This window comes from Pristis pectinata, chromosome 5, assembly GCF_009764475.1.
Source record: "Pristis pectinata isolate sPriPec2 chromosome 5, sPriPec2.1.pri, whole genome shotgun sequence".
In the NCBI taxonomy this organism is placed as follows: domain Eukaryota; kingdom Metazoa; phylum Chordata; class Chondrichthyes; order Rhinopristiformes; family Pristidae; genus Pristis; species Pristis pectinata.
Genome location: NC_067409.1, coordinates 3,536,888 through 3,548,734, shown reverse-complemented (window position 1 = coordinate 3,548,734; position 11,847 = coordinate 3,536,888). Strand labels below are relative to the sequence as shown.

Here is an 11,847-nt window from a genome sequence, read left to right as displayed (position 1 = left end):
GGCCCTTGCACCTTATTGGCTACCTGCACTGCACTCTCTCTGTAACTGTAACACTATATTCGACATTGCAGTAGTACAAAAGCAAAAAAAAAACAATTTACTTGTGTATGGAATGATCTGTCTGGATGGCGTGCAAACAAAAGCTTTTCACTATCTCGGTACATGTGACAATAATAAACCAATTACAGGGTGATTTAGTGGTTTAATCACAGGATGATAAGGTAAAACTTAATCAGGCATGGCTGGAACTTTGATCATGCCGGACTAGCAGATTTTCTGGACTGTTGGATTTATTCTTTTATCTTTTGTTGTATTAGATTTACACAGTAGAATATTAGATTTTCCAGAGAACGGTAAGTTTTAAGGGAGTAGAAGGGAAACAGAACCAGCTGTGCTTAAGCAACACACAGTGTTGGAGGAACTCAGCAAGTCAGGCAGCATCTGTGGAGGGAAATGGACAGTTGACGTTTCGGGTCGAGACCCTTCATCTGGACTGGTGCCCAGAATCCCAGACCTGATGGGTCTCGACCCGAAACATCGACTGTCCACTTCCCTCCACAGATGCTGCCTGACTTGCTGAGTTCCTCCAGCTCCAGATCTTCAGCATCTGCATGTCTCCAGGTGTGCTTGAGCACTGAGAACCTGAGCTCGAGCTTCAGTGGACAATACTCCCTGCCGCTATTCACCGAGGTGTCCTCACAAATGTGCCATTTCTGCCAGCCAGTAGCCAATCACTTGCACCTCAGGTCACACACCAGACTGGCATGGGCATAAGCCATTGTTGCCTTCTCGTTGGTTTAAAATCCTGAAGCTATCTAGCAGTTGTCACTGTGGGCCACGGGGAATGAATGTCTGTGACAACCATACCAATGAAAGCTCAGCTAGTATCGTACCTGATCAATTCTAGGATTCAGTCAGATCACACTGGACTGGATCCACTGCTTGCGTTGCCTGCACACCTGGGTCAGATGCAGAGGGCCTATATCAATGACCATCTGCACCAGGGGGCAAAGTTTTCCTTCTGTCAGTGGGTTTAGCAGTTCTTAAATGTTTAAATAGTATTTAAACTGGTAAATAATTTAAAATATTAAAGCACAGAAATAATTAAAACAAAATTAAAAACCCTTCCCTTAGCCCCTATTCAATCAGCAATTTGTAGAGTCACAATGCATGGAAACAGGCCCTTCAGTCCAACTGGTCCATACTGACCAAGATCCCCATCTAAGCTAGTCCTATTTACCTGCATTTAGTCCATATCCCTCCAAACCTTTCCTATCCATGTACCTGTCCAAGTACCTTTTAAATGTTGTTAATGTGCCTGCCTCAGCTATTTCCTCTGGCAGCACATTCCATGCATTGACAATCCTCTGGATGAAAAAAGTTGCCCCTCAGGTTCCTATTAAATCTCTCCCCTGAAATTTATGCCCTCTAGTTCTCGATTCCCCAGCCCTGTGCCTCAACCCTATCCCCCCCCCCCCCCCCCCCCCCCCCACTGTTGTTCCCTATACCTCAATGGCTGACCTTTATTTCCAAAGTATTGACCTGGTAACCAGAGAATCTTTGCCACCAGGAGAGTTGTTGATTTTTGTCAAGCCCCATCTGATTCATTAAGTTGGAATATTGTGTTCAGTTCTGGTCGCCCCATTACAGGGAGTATGTGGAGGCTTTGGAGAGGATGTTCATCAGGCTGTTGCCTGGATTAGAGTATTAGCTGTAATGAGAGGTGGCCAAACTTTGATTGTTTTCTCTGGAGCATCAGATGCAGAAGGGAGACCTGATGGAAGTTTATAAAGTTATGAGAGGCATTGGATAGGGTAAACAGTCAGGAGCTTTTTCCCAGGGTAGAAATGTTGAATTCTAGAGGGCAGAGCTTTAAGGTGAGTTGTGGGTGGGTGGGTGGGGGAGGAGGTGTAAAGATGAAAGGAGATGTGCGAGGCACAGAAAGTGGTGGGTGCCTGGAATGTACTGCCGGTGGTGTCAATGGAAGCAGACACAGCAGTAGAGTTGAAGCAGCACTTAAACAGGCATGTGAACATGAAGGGAATGCAAGGATATGGATCGCACGCAGGCAGATGGCACTCGTTTTATTTAGCACCATGGTTGGCACTGATATAGTGGGCCGAAAGGCCTGTTCCTGTGCTGGACTGTTCTATGTTGACCTTCTGGGAAGGAAATCTGCCATCCTTACCCAGTCTGGCCGATACACGACTTCTGACCCAAAAATGGGATCGACTCCGAAGTGCCCACTTAGCATAGGGCTGATAAGGAACGGCCAACAAATACTGGCACTGCCAGCAACATCTAGGTAAAGCTGAGTAGGAGGGACTGGGCAGTCCATAGTCTACCTTATGGGCAGCGATGGGCAAACCCAAACCACTCTGGTGCACCAAAGCTACGATAGCAGTAACAGCAGCTCACCCACTACTCCTCTGGGAAAGGAATCAAAAAAGGATACAACAATAAGAGAAAGTGATTAAAGAACTGGGAGCCCCGTGCTCCATAATATCCCCATAAAGCTATTAACTCACAGGTGTAACTGGACTGAAGATGAAAAGTGACCCTAAAATGGCTATTAGAGATGCACAATACATGATGGTAGCAACAAACTATCTGCTAGAGGAACTCAGTAGGCCGAGCAGCATCAGTGGAAGGAAAGGAATTGTCGACATTTCAGGTTGAAACCCTGCATAAGGACATCAAAATTTCTTTGATTTGTAGAGAAATGGCCAGTAAGAGCGAGTTACCTGAAGTTGGAGAATTAGATTTTGCATCCGGAATGCTGCAATGTGTCCAGAGGGAAGACAAGGTGTTGCTCCTCAAACTTGGGTCGTTGCCCCGGTGCGGCAGATGCCGAGGGGAGACCTGATAGAAGTTTGTAAAATTATGAGAGGCATAGACAGTGTTGAGAGCCGGTATCTTTTTCCCCAGGGTCGAAATGTCTAATACTGGAAGGCACGCATTTAAGGTGGGAGGGGGCAAGTTCAAAAGATGTTCCGGGCAAGTTTTTTTTTAAAAAACACAGAGTGGTGGGTGCCTAGAAGGCACTGCCAGGTGTGGCAGTAAAGGAAAAATGTGATAGAGGTGCTTAAGAGACTCTTAGATAGGTAGCTGAATGTGCAGAGAATGGAGGGACACAGACCTCGTGTCGGCAGAAGGGACCAGTTTAGTGAGGTGTTTAATTACTAGTTTAAATAGTTTGGCACAACATTGTGGCCCAAAGAGCCTGTTCCTGTGCTGTACTGTTTTATGTTCTAAGTTTGCACTGGGTCTCAACATAAGTGCATAATCCTTTATATGCCACGTTAGCACCCATGTTGGACCTGACCTTCCAAAGAGGAGTTGATGTGTACAAGCACTGCAGGCTTGCTCGCTGTGCTACGTGGCCACTATTTAGAGCCATAGAGCACTACAGCATAGAAACAGGCCCTTCGGCCCATCTAGTCCATACCGACCTGATCTTCTGCCTATTTGTTGGAAGTACTCCTGTAGATTATTTAATTGCTGGCAATTTATGAAAAATCAGAGTGCATGGACAATACAGCAACAATAGGTCACTGGAAAGCGTAAACCATGGAGAAGCATTTTGTTATTGTTCTTCCCTTTGTACTACCTTACGTCTTGAAACGATGTGTATGGATGGTATGCAAAACAGTTTTTCCATTGTACCTTGGTACATGTGACAATAATAAACCAATTTACTCAACCTTTGTAGCAAGAAAACATCATTTTCTTCATCATGCGAAGTCAATGTGATGATGTCACTGCCCAACTCCCTCTCAAGAACGGGGTCTGATCAGGAACCGATCTGACCTGGGTATGGACAGGATGGGAATGGGAGGAGTGCAAGGCATCCGGCAATGGTTGGGTCATGCTGGTTTGATGCACCAGTTCATCCTCACCCCTGATATATAAATAGATGCACACTTTCCTCTTGCCCCAAGTTTTCCACCTGGAGGAACAGGTCGGGTCTTGGTTAGCTAGCACGAGCAGTTGACAGCAGAGGACTAGACAACATCTGGTGATTATCTGTCCTTTCACTTCAGACCAACAAATTGCTGGTGTGGGGAACAGCATCTCCCCGGGACAATAGGGGGAAGACATATTCCCCAAATAAATGTATGGGAACATGGTTTGGACAGGAGGGGGAAACCACTCTGTATTTAGGGGGCAGAGGCTGACTGAGGAAGAATTAAGGAAGATGTGCTTCCTTTTCCTCCCCTCCAGGGATCTCACTCTTACCTCTGGGTCAGAAGGTTGTCTCACTTCCTAAAGTCTAGACTGATGGCCCGGTACAGCACAGTACTCCATTATGTGAACTTGTATACTCTGTAGTCATTATACTTTGGCATCCTGCCAACTTTTATTTTTCACTTGTTATCAGTAATGCAGATTAGCTGGTTGTTATTTTACTGCTGTACAAAAGCTTGCATTTTGCAGTTTACCTGTCATGCTTCCTACATCAGAAGTGATAAATTTGAAGATACTTCACTGGCCGTAAATGCTCTGCGTCATCCTGAAGTCATGAGAGGCACCAGAAAAGAGTGCAAATGAAGTAGCGCAATGGAAATCCGAAATAACAGAAAACACTGCAAGTCCTCAACAGGTCAGGTACAATCTGCAGAGTTAACAGTTCAGGTCAACGAGCTTGGGGCAGAAACCTTCACTTCCACTGATGCTGATGACCTGCCGAGTAGTTTCAGCCTTCTGTATTCTTAGTTCATAAGAGAATTGCAAATCTTTCTTCTTGTAAAATCATTAGAGATCACAAGTATAGAGTCCACCTAGTTATAAGAAAGACCAAGGAGAATTGGATCAGCCGTAGCACTATCCCAAACTGGGCTTATTTCATTGCTCCCATTGCAGTGCTTGGAAAGGAGACTTTGGATCCATGCCAGCCAACAACACTGAGCAAACGGCAAGTTCACGGGACCAGCTAGTGATGGATAATCCAGCATCTGCTTGCTGCACTGGAATAAGGGGAAGCTTTAATAAGGGCAACGTCAGTGAATTAAAAAGGACAATTAGTTGAATTTCTGGTGAAAGAAGTGACTGAGGCATTGGTGAGAAGGCAGAAATTTCTCACTAAGCAATTCCTAACTTTCACCTTTATCTCATCATGGCAGTCACCATACAACGGTAACGGGGATGTTAACTGACACCAGTTAATTTCTAGAAATTAACCTACAATAGGCAACAATGCAAAGAAAACTCCAGCAGGCAAGGGAACGGCAGATGGAATTTAACTCCGACAAGTGTGAAATTATGCATTTTGGGAAGTTAGACTAGGCCAGGTCATACAGGGTGAATGGAAGGGCCCCGGGGAGTGTTATTGAATAGCAAAATTTGGGGGTACAAGTACATAATTCCCTGAAAGTGGCGACACAGGTAGACAGGACACCGAAGAAGGTGTATGGCATGCTTGCCATCATAGGCCATGGCATTGAGTATAGGAGCTGGGACGTCACGTTACAATTGTACAAATCCGCACTTGGACCATTGTGTGCAGTTCTGGACAGCGATATTCGCGGGAATGTTGCCTGGACTGGAGGGCTTGAGTTATAAGATGCGTTTGGATAGGCTGGGACTGTTTCCCCTGGAGTGTAGGAGGCTGAGGGGCGACCTTACAGAGGCATACCTCTGAGGGGCATACAGTAGATAAGGTGAATGCTCACAGACTTTTCCCCAGGGTAGGGGAGTCTAAAACTAGAAGGTTGAGGTTTAAGGTGAGAGGGGAAAGATTTAAAGGCGATCTGAGGTGCAAGTTTTCCACATAGACTAGAAACTCAATTGCAAGAATCACATACTGTGGAATCGAGGGCAGATCAGGACCTGGGTGCCACATGTCAGGAGTGTGGTAGACTGCTCTACACTTGGCTGGATGGATGCAACTGTAACTGTAAAGCTCCAGCACAAAAAAAAATCTGTAGCACATCCACAACTGTTCACCCGCTCAATCAGTGCCCCGCGGATGCAGTATGTGGTACCTGCAGGATGAGCTATAACAGTACACCCAGCACTTCCAAGGCTGCACCTCCAAGGCTGACTTTGACATATGATCATTCCTTCACTGGAACCCCTTCCACACTGTGGGAACAAGCAGCACACCTGGACCGCAGTGGTTCATGGAGAGTTGACACCTCCCAGAGGAACAGGCAATAACCATAGTCCCACCGGTGACCTACAGAATACCCCAAAGGTTTACAGTCGATGGTATACTTTTGAGTCCAGTCACAGCTATGATGCAGGGAATGGCTAGAGACAAAGTACTTGCAGTAATACCACGCCAAGGTTTTCGTTGTACCTGTACCTCACTGTACCAGTGCATATGACAATAAACTCATCTTGACCAACTATCTTACTGATAATGTTTGAGAGATAAATACTAGTCAGAGCACTAGGGAGAACTCCTTCACTCTTTCCCAAACTAGTATCCAGGGACCTTTCTTGTCCAACTGAGAGGGCAGATGGACCTTGTTTGATCTCCAGACCAAAAGATATGGCAAGGCAGCACCCAGATTCAATTAAGTTCTATCACAGCACGAAACACACAGCTCTCCTCTGCTCTCAGGCCATGCTCCTTCACCCAATTCAAAATTAGTGAAGACTGGTATTAAGACACTTTGAAGGGAGACCTAAACCCCGCAAGAACAAGTGAACAGAAGCAGGAAATGCTCCGTGTGACACAGTTAAGTGTCTGCTTAATCAAGGCTGGGTACATGGGATAAAATATACCAGCGCCTCTACTTCCTCAGGAGGCTAAAAAAATTTGGCATGTCTCCTTTGACCCTCACCAACTTTTATCGATGCACCACAGAAAGCATCCCATCTGGATGCATCACGGCTTGGTTCGGCAACTGCTCTGCCTGTAACCGCAAGAAACTGCGGAGAGTTGTGGACGCAGCCCAGCACATCACGGAAACCAGCCTCCCCTCTATGGACTTTGTCTACACTTCTCGCTGCCTTGATAAAGCAGCCAACATAATCAAAGACCCCACCCACCCCAGACATTCTCTCTCCTCCCCCTCCCATCGGACAGAAGATACAAAAGCCTGAAAGCACGTACCACCAGGCTCAAGGACAGCTTCTATCCCGCTGTTATAAGACTATTGAACGGTTCCCTCGTACAATAAGATGAACTCTTGACCTCACAATCTACCCCGTTATGACCTTGCACCTTATTGTCTACCTGCACTGCTCTCTGTAGCTGTAACACTTTATTCTGCATTCTGTTATTGTTTTACCTTGTACTACCTCAATGCACTGTGTAATGAATTGACCTGTACGATCAGTACACAAGATTAGTCTTTCACTGTACCTCAGTACAAGTGACAATAATCAACCAATTCCAATTGTTGGAAACACTCTGCAGGTCAGGCAGGATCTGTGAAAAGAGGAACAGAATTAATATTTCAGGTCTAAGACATTGACTCTGCTTCTCTTCCCACAGATGGCGGCCTGATCTCCTAAGTGTTTCCAGCATTTTCTGGTTTTGTTTCAGAGTTGCAGCAATCTGCAATTTTTTTGATTACCATGTAACACGGCTGAATGGAAACTTGCTTCCTATTGCCCCACTCAGAAGCAAGGGATTTTCACTTTAAAACTCTTGAAGTTGTCCTTGGTTGAATAACCAGTAGACACACAGAATCAAAGACATCTACGGAACAGAAGGCGGCAACTCTGCCCATTGTGTCCACACCATTCCACCTGGGAGGAGGTGGTCAATGCGTCAGTTCCCTAGGAGAAGATGGGCTGTGAAAGGCTGGTCCTCCAATGGCCGTGGCTGAGATTGGAAAGCATGAAGTAAAGCCCACATCTCACTTCCACCCTGGCTCTGGCTTTTGGCACATTGCACCACACGGGCGCTCGGTTTTGATTGCTGTGTCGTGGCAAGAGATCGTTCTCTCTCCCGGTCCTGCCTGCTACAAGTGTGTCCGAATTGACAACGGCTATGGAAACAGCTGGAAGACAAACTCCGGAGCCCATTCCATCGCCGTGTTCACCACGGCGAAAGCAGCCGCTCCCAGCGTGGCCGTCAGTCCCCACACCGCCATCTTGACTAGTTGGTTGGCCCCCGTTGGAGCTGGTGCCTTGGCGTTGTTGGGTGGCAAACGAGCTCTCTCCCTGGACTGTTTGCAGAGCACAGCATCGGGGCGTTGCTGGGACGTCGCCAGCTGGAAGTCCTGGAAAGTGCTGATGGTGACGCTGTGGAAGGAGAAGAAGTCATTAACACGCAGTTAGTGACAGAAGCCACAGAGCGTACCCTCGATGGCAGATCTCAACCCTGTCGCTATGCTGTCCAGGTGGGGGATTTACTACAGTGACACCAGGGTTGAGAAACCAGAGAACTCTGCAGCAGAAAATGTTGAAAGGAGATTTGATAATCTGGGGCTTTCACAGAGATAATAAGAACATTTACAGAGGCTGAAACAAGAGGTCTTAAATTGGAAATAAAAAAATCAGACAGATGTTGGAAATATGAAATAAAGCAGGAAATACTAAAATTATTCAGTGGGTCAGGAGAGACAGAGTTAACGTTTCAAGTCTATGACCTTCCTGCAGAACCCAAAAGGTTATAGTGCTGAGGGATGTATCGAAATGACCAGTTCTCATGCAATTTGTTCCCATGATATGAGTAATGTGTGAAAGCCACAACTAGTACACGAGTACCCCTGGGTCAACTATACCATGCATTTGTTGTCATGAGAAATCACTGGCAGATAGGATTAAGGTAAATCCAAAAGCATTTATAAATATATTAAGGGCAAAAGAATAAGCAGGAAAAAGGCAGCTATTTAGAGCAATCTGTGCATGGAGCCTGATAGGTGAGGTCCTAAGTGAATACTTTTCGTCGGTGTCCACAAAGGAAGCAGACTTTGTAGTTGCAGAAGTCAATGAAGGTGCAGGTCTCTATAAGAAAAGAGATATCTGACACCTTTGCAGGATTAAAAGGTGGACAGATCCCCAACACCAGATGGGATTTATCCTAAACTGCTATGGGAGGCAAGGAAAGAGACTGCTGGGACTCTGGCTGAGATTTTTAAATCTTCACTGGACGCAAAAGTGAGGAACCAGACGACCGGAGGACAGCAAGCGTGGTTCCCCTTTTCAATAGAGGCAGCAGGGAAAATCCTCGTAACTATACAACTGTTAGCCTAACATCGGTGGTGGGGAAGGTACTGCAAAAAATTCTGAGGGAGATTAGAGATCACTTGGAAGATCAGGGACTAATTAGTGCAGCCAATGTGGCTTTGTCAAGGGCAGATCCTGATCAATTTAATTGACATCTTTGAATAGTAACAAAGTGTATTGATCAAGATAGGTCAGGAAATGTGATTTACATGGACTTTACTAAAGCCTTTAAGGTCCCACATGGGAGCTTGGTTCAAAAGGGTAGGGCCCATGGGATCCAGGGCAAATTGGCAAACTGGATTCAAAATTGGCTTGGCAATAGGAGAGAGTGGGTGATGGTAGAGGGTTATTTTTGCAATTGGACAACCTGTGACTAGTGGCATCCCACAAGGATCAGTGCTGGGACCCTTGCTGTTTGTAATATACGTACCTGAATGATATAGATGTAGAAGGTAAGGTCAGCAAGTTCGCAGATGACTCAGCAATTGGTGGGGTTGGTCACAGTGTGGAAGCTAGTGTTAGGCTGCAGAGGGATATTGACATGTTGATGAAATGGGCTGAGAAATGGCAGCTGGAGAGTAATCCAGACAAATGCGAGGTGATGCATTTTGGAAGCATGAATGAGGCTAGGACATGCTTCATGAATGATGAGGTCTTTGGGAGTATTGAGTGGGCTTGGAGTACCTCCATAGATCGTTGAAGGTTGCAACGTAGGTAGACATCATGGCTAGGAAGGGATACGGGTTACTGGCCTTCATTAATCAGGGTATTGAATATAGAAGTAGGAAGGTTATACTCCCAACTTTTTAAAACCTTGGGCAGACCTAACGTGGAGTATTACGTGCAGTTCTGGTCACCACACTATAGGAAAAATGTGATAGCGCTTGAGAGGGTGCAGAGGAGATTCACCAGGATGTTGCCTGGGATGGAGCAGTTCGGTTGCGAGGAGAGATTGGAAAGGCTATGTCTCATCTCCCTGGAGTGGAGGAGGTTCAGAGGGGACATGAATTAGTACAGAAAATTATGAGGGGTGTCGATAGGGTAAGACTGCAGGAAAATTTTCCCCATAGAGAGAGATTAAACTAGAGGACATAAGATTTAGGGCAAGAGGAAAGAGATTCAGAGGGGATCTGAGCGGGACCTTCTTCACCCAGAGAGTGGTGAGTACCTGGAATGCACTGCCTGAGAAGAGAATGGTTGAAGCTGGGTTGCTGACAGCATTTAAGTGTCTAGGTGAACACTTGAATCGCTTAGGCACAAGAGGGCTGTGGACCAAGTGCTTGGAGATGAAGTTAATATAGAAGAGTGCCCACTGGTCAGCATGGACGAGTTGGGCTGAATGGCCTGTTTCCATGCTGTATGATTCTATTATCATGTTGAAGTGCTGGTCTCTCAACGACTCATCTTGGTCGGCATAGACATCGTGGGCCAAAGGGCCTGTTCCTGTGCTGTAGCGTTCTATGTTCTACTAGCAAAACCAGTGGGTTAGAAACAGAAAACCCACAGCACAATTCAGGCCCTTCGACCCACAAAGTTGTGCCGAACGTGTCCCTACTTTAGAAATTACTAGGCTGACCCATAGCCCTCTATTTTTCTCAGCTCCATGTACCTATCCAAAAGTCTCTTAAAAGACCCTATCGTATCTGCCTCCACCACCGTTGCCGGCAGCCCGTTCCACACACTCGCCACTCTCTGAGGAAAAAAAAACTTACCCCTGACATCTCCTCTATACCTACTCCCCAGCACCTTAAACCTATGTCCTCTTGTGGCAACCATTTCAGCCCTGGGGAAAAGCCTCTGACTATCCACACGATCAATGCCGCTCATCATCTTATACACCTCTATCAGGTCACCTCTCACCCTCTGTCGCTCCAAGGAGAAAAAGGCCGAGTTCACTCAACCTGTTCTCATAAGGCATGCTCCCCAATCCTGGCAACATCCTTGTAAATCTCCTCTGCACCCTTTCTATGGCTTCCACATCCTTCCTGTAGTGAGGCGACCAGCACTGAGCACAGTACTCCAAGTGGGGCCTGACCAGGGTCCTATATAGCTGCAACATTACCTCTTATTAATCTGTCAGCTCCAAACTCGACATCCTTCAAGAATTTCACACTTGCTCTGGTGGGGTGGAATTCGTAACCACAGCTGCTCGGTCTGGTTCCTTGACCACTATATTACCAAGCCCACATGTAGAGTTATCTGGCAATAACATAACTAGGCAGTGAGTTTCTGAACAACAGGTCACCTCAACCAAGTAAAGAGCAAGGCGGCAATTCAGTGTTTTTGAGCACAAAATGGGAGGGTGTCTGTTCTAATTCTACACTTTGTAAAAGTTAAGGATAATAAGCACAAAATATAAAGCAAAGTGTCAGGAGTGCAGCAAGATGCTCAGTGATGGAAAGAAGTTAACGTTATGAGGAGAGACCCTTGTCCAAACTGCGCCCGTCCACACGTTAACCTAACGCTCCCCTCCTGGTGTTTAGCAGTTCCAGGAATTTATGATGTTTATAATACTAACTCAGCAAGTCTCACTAGTTAAAAAAGGTTATGATGCAACAGGTTGTGGGTTAGGTTTCAGCTTCCTAAAGAATGGAGAGTGATGACGGTGGTTCTTTTTCAACATCAATGACATTAGGGTTAGATCGATATGGATCCAGGTCAAATTACACAAATTGGCAAAAATTAAAACTTCACTTTTTCTCAAAAGCACAACGAACC

At 46.0% G+C, this 11,847-nt stretch overlaps 1 protein-coding gene across 2 annotated transcripts in view; it reads right to left on the bottom strand.

The window, feature by feature from the left end:
• Positions 1-7,035: 7,035 nt before the first annotated feature.
• Positions 7,036-11,847, bottom strand: part of zgc:63863 (uncharacterized protein LOC393372 homolog) — a 57,586-nt gene continuing 52,774 nt past the window's right edge. For both annotated transcript variants that reach the window (XM_052016390.1, XM_052016391.1), the window contains one exon: positions 7,036-8,202. In XM_052016390.1, the coding sequence (XP_051872350.1) occupies positions 7,947-8,202 (256 nt within the window). In that variant the 3' untranslated portion in view covers positions 7,036-7,946. The remainder of the gene's footprint in view (positions 8,203-11,847) is intronic.